The 3927-nt window shown below is 34.1% G+C and overlaps 1 protein-coding gene across 1 annotated transcript in view; it reads left to right on the forward strand.

Annotated features, from left to right (window-relative positions):
• Window positions 1-3068, forward strand: part of LOC117178850 (lysosomal alpha-mannosidase-like) — a 155055-nt gene extending 151987 nt beyond the window's left edge. The window contains exon 17 of the mRNA XM_033370359.1: window positions 2738-3068. Within this exon, the coding sequence (XP_033226250.1) occupies window positions 2738-3004 (267 nt within the window). The 3' untranslated portion in view covers window positions 3005-3068. The remainder of the gene's footprint in view (window positions 1-2737) is intronic.
• The last annotated feature ends 859 nt before the right edge of the window (window positions 3069-3927 follow it).

Raw genomic sequence — 3927 nt, forward strand, 5'->3', positions numbered from 1 at the left:
TCGCGTCAGGTTCAAGGTCATTGGAAGGTCAAATCGAGAGAAAATGGTAAAAAAATCCAAAAAAATACGTTATAGGTTTTTGGAGTCGCTAATTACGAATCTAGCATCCGTTGAACTCTATCGCTTCAGGTTCAAAGTCATTTGAAGGTCATTTGAAGGTCAAATCGAGAAAAAACGGTAAAAAAATTTTTTTTAAATATGTTATAGGTTTTTGGGGTCGCTGATTACGAACCTGGTGTCCGCTGACCTTTATCGTTCCAAAAACCTATAACGTATTTTTTTGGATCTTTTTACCGTTTTCTCTCGATTTGACCTTCCAATGACCTTGAACCTGACGCGATAAAAGTCAAAGGACACCAGATTTGTGTTCGGCGACCCCGAAAACCATAGTAAACCCGAGCTAACCTCAGAATACATGTTTAAGAGTGTCAAATCTTTCGAAAATACAGTTGGTGGGTAGTCGTGTTTCCTATATTTGTAGGGGTGGCTGGGGGGTGGAGGGTAGTCCGTTTAGCGTGCAATCGACTCGGGATACTTATAAGATACTACCATGATTTTTTCAGATTTTTTGGTCCAAAAATAAATTAGGCCTAAAACCGGCCTTACCGACCCTCCCCCTTTTTTAAATTAATTTTTAGTAACACAGACCGACAAAATTCGTACCTAATTATTGGACTAGGTGAGCCCCAAGGACTTTAATGTCCAAAAAACGAATCTATTATCCAAATTTTTCCTATACGTCAGAACTTAGGGGTGTACTTCCGTAAAGCGCATACCTCCAATTAATTTGAAACTCTATATACCTATTTTTGACGTGCTGATTACGAATATGATAATGAGAGTAGTCGGAAATTTTATTTTCATGTTGAACACAATGGAAAACCCATAAGAGTCATGCACAGGTTTGAGTCTACAAAGTATTCGGCCTTTCTGTGAATGGTAACAGAAATAATTTCTGTTAAACCCCTACCACCTTCAAACGTCTTATGGGGGGTGGAAAAATATCCCTAGGACTTGTCATGGAATTAATGTTATTCAAATTCGTACTTCTTTCGAATGACCCAATCATGTTACGTTTACTAAAATTTAATAGAGATTTTCTTAGAAACTATCAAACTCGGAGGAAAAGTGTGCGGATTAAAAAATGTATACTGTGATTGGATCTACAACTTTGATTTGAAAACTTATCCGAAATTTTGTGTATTTATCGAGATACATTTAAAAATCTATAAAATTTCATGGGCTTCCAATTCTTTTCACCATGATAATCAAGTTATCGGGTATTTTTACTATCATTTTCGTAATTAGCGCGCTAAGGCCCGTGGATGCACGAATTCTGAAATTAGTTGGAGGTATGCGTTCTTCGAAAGTGTATCCAAATTTTCAGATAACCTAGCCCAAAGTGAAAAAATAAAAAAATTTAACCATATTTTATACAATGTAACCCGAACAGCGATTATTTTTCCTTTAAAACTGTTTACGCCATCACTTAATACTCCTTTTTATCTACCGTTTTCATTTTAAGTAATACCGAACCAATTATATTTCCAGAGTTATGACAAAGTAACCATTTTAGTTTCACGCTGAAAAAGTAGCAAAGATCCTCCATGTTGTATTTTGAAAATCTGAGCTCAAATTCAGATTCAGCAAACTCAAGAACATTTAGACACCAAACCCTTTTCTAATAGAATAACACAATTTTAATCGCTTTCGTTGCTATTTTTTCAATGTAAAACTGTAATGGTTAATGTGACGTGTATTCGAAAAAAATCATTGGTTCGTAATGATTCAAAATGGAAATCAAAGTGAAAAATATTTTTACTTTTTCATTAAGTTGTTTTAAAATACTTAAAGTAGTCCGGCTACTGGAAAAGCTAGTTAAAGCTATGTCGATTATTTTCTTGTGAAATTTAGAATTAAATACAAAACTTGGCCAGCATAGCAATTAATAAATTGGGTATTAAATTCTAATGCAGAATAATGTAAAGAAAATGGTTTTTAAATAATAATATAATGTAAATTTAAATATTGATTTGACTCGATCCGAGTAAAAGTCTTCTTTCACGCTCAGGAGTTGACAGCATTACAACATGTCGAGAAAGTAGACTTAACATACAAATAAACAGGCAACAACATCATTATTTCAAATTTCGCGCACTTCCCGATTCCAGCATAAGTTGTTTGCCAACTTTAGTCAACGCCACTCCGTTCTCGTCATATCTTATCTCGGTATACTTTGTTAAAATGAAGTTCAAATACCCTGAAAGTAAGTACAAATGAGCAGTAATTCAAATTTCAAATGATATTTTCTGTTTCCAAAACAATTTTCCTAACAATATTCAATGTGTTTTAATGCCAAATTTAACCACTTTTGGAGGCCTCAATAGGCCTTTCGATAAAATCCCATGTTCTTAGATGTGACTTTAAACAGTGATAATTCAAATTTTAACCTGGAAAGGGCCCCTAAGAAAGGCATTACGTGAATGAGGACATATTTCCTCACAAAAAAAAACAATCTAGTTTTAATGATTTTGCATCAGACTGATCCAATAGCAGGAGTACTTTAAGTATAGAACAAATTTGGACGAGTTTGTTTTAACGACAACAAAATCCTTTAGGGTCACCTAGTTAAGTCTTTGGGTACAGAAAAACAATTTTGCGAGGCCACGAGACAGAGCCTAATTTTTATTGACATGTGTAATTTTCTTTCATTTTTAAATAAAAATTTACTTTTCAGGATTTATTCTCAGAATTTACAATAGTATCAATCAAAGAAACAAATCTATCTGGAAATCAATGGCGTAAAGATGTGAATCGTATGAAGTGGCAGGCTGAAACTGAAAATAAATTGAGTCAATCAGAGAAGATTACTGTTCGGAAATTACATTATAGAAAGGGACGAAATTCTAATCATATGAATAATGATCCATTTAATATTGATCTCAAACCCATGGAAATCAAAACATTTATTGTAAAAATAGCTCTTCATAAGGGCTTGGACTAATTGTAAATCCAATTAGCCACACAGTAAAAATAAATACTCAAAGTTGAGAAACCTTTCAAGTGGTTTATCTTAAATGAAGTTAAATTGATCTGAAATGAAATTGATCCAAAGAGGGTAGGTCAACCTCGCAGGTTTTTTTTAAACAGTTACACAAGAAATTTGTTTTGAACATAAACTAAATTTTTTTGTTTTTACCAAAAATCCTTTTGTTTTCTTATGGATCGTATGATTTAACTTGATACATTAAGATCCTGATCTTGCTTCCTGCGTGAAAATTGTTTTTTTTTACATGTAATGTATCCCAAAAACCTTGAAGAGGACTTGCCGTTAAAACGCATCAATTGCGTGCACCAGGTAGCCCGATCTCATTTCCTCCGGGGAAATTGGGTTCTTTTTTTAGATTCAATGAATTATGATAACCTTCCAGATGACTTGTTATTGAAAAGCATCATTCGGGTACACCAGGTGTCGAGATCCCATTTCCTCCGGATAAATTGGGTTCTTTTTTCAGATTTAATGTATCCCTATAACTTCCCGGATGAGATTTAATTAAAAAGCATCAATCAGGTGCACCAGGTATCCAAATGTTATTTTCTCTGGAGAAATTGAGTTCCTTCTTCACATTTAATGTATCCCATAATCTGCCGCAAGATTTATCGTTGAAAAGCATTATTTAGGTGCACCAGGTACCAAAATCTCATCCTCCTTGCAGAAATTTGGTTACTGTTTTAGATTTAGTGTATCCCGATAGCCTTCCGGATTACTTGTCATTAAAAAGCATCAATCGGGTGCACTAGGTATGTAAATCTCATTTTGTCCAGAGAAATTGGGCTTGTTTTTATATTTATCGTGTCCCGATAAACTCTCGGATGAGATTTAGTTAAAAAGAATGCATCGGATGTACCTGGTAGCCAGATCCAAGT

The sequence above is a fragment of the Belonocnema kinseyi genome, chromosome 1 (assembly GCF_010883055.1).
Source record: "Belonocnema kinseyi isolate 2016_QV_RU_SX_M_011 chromosome 1, B_treatae_v1, whole genome shotgun sequence".
NCBI classification, from domain to species: domain Eukaryota; kingdom Metazoa; phylum Arthropoda; class Insecta; order Hymenoptera; family Cynipidae; genus Belonocnema; species Belonocnema kinseyi.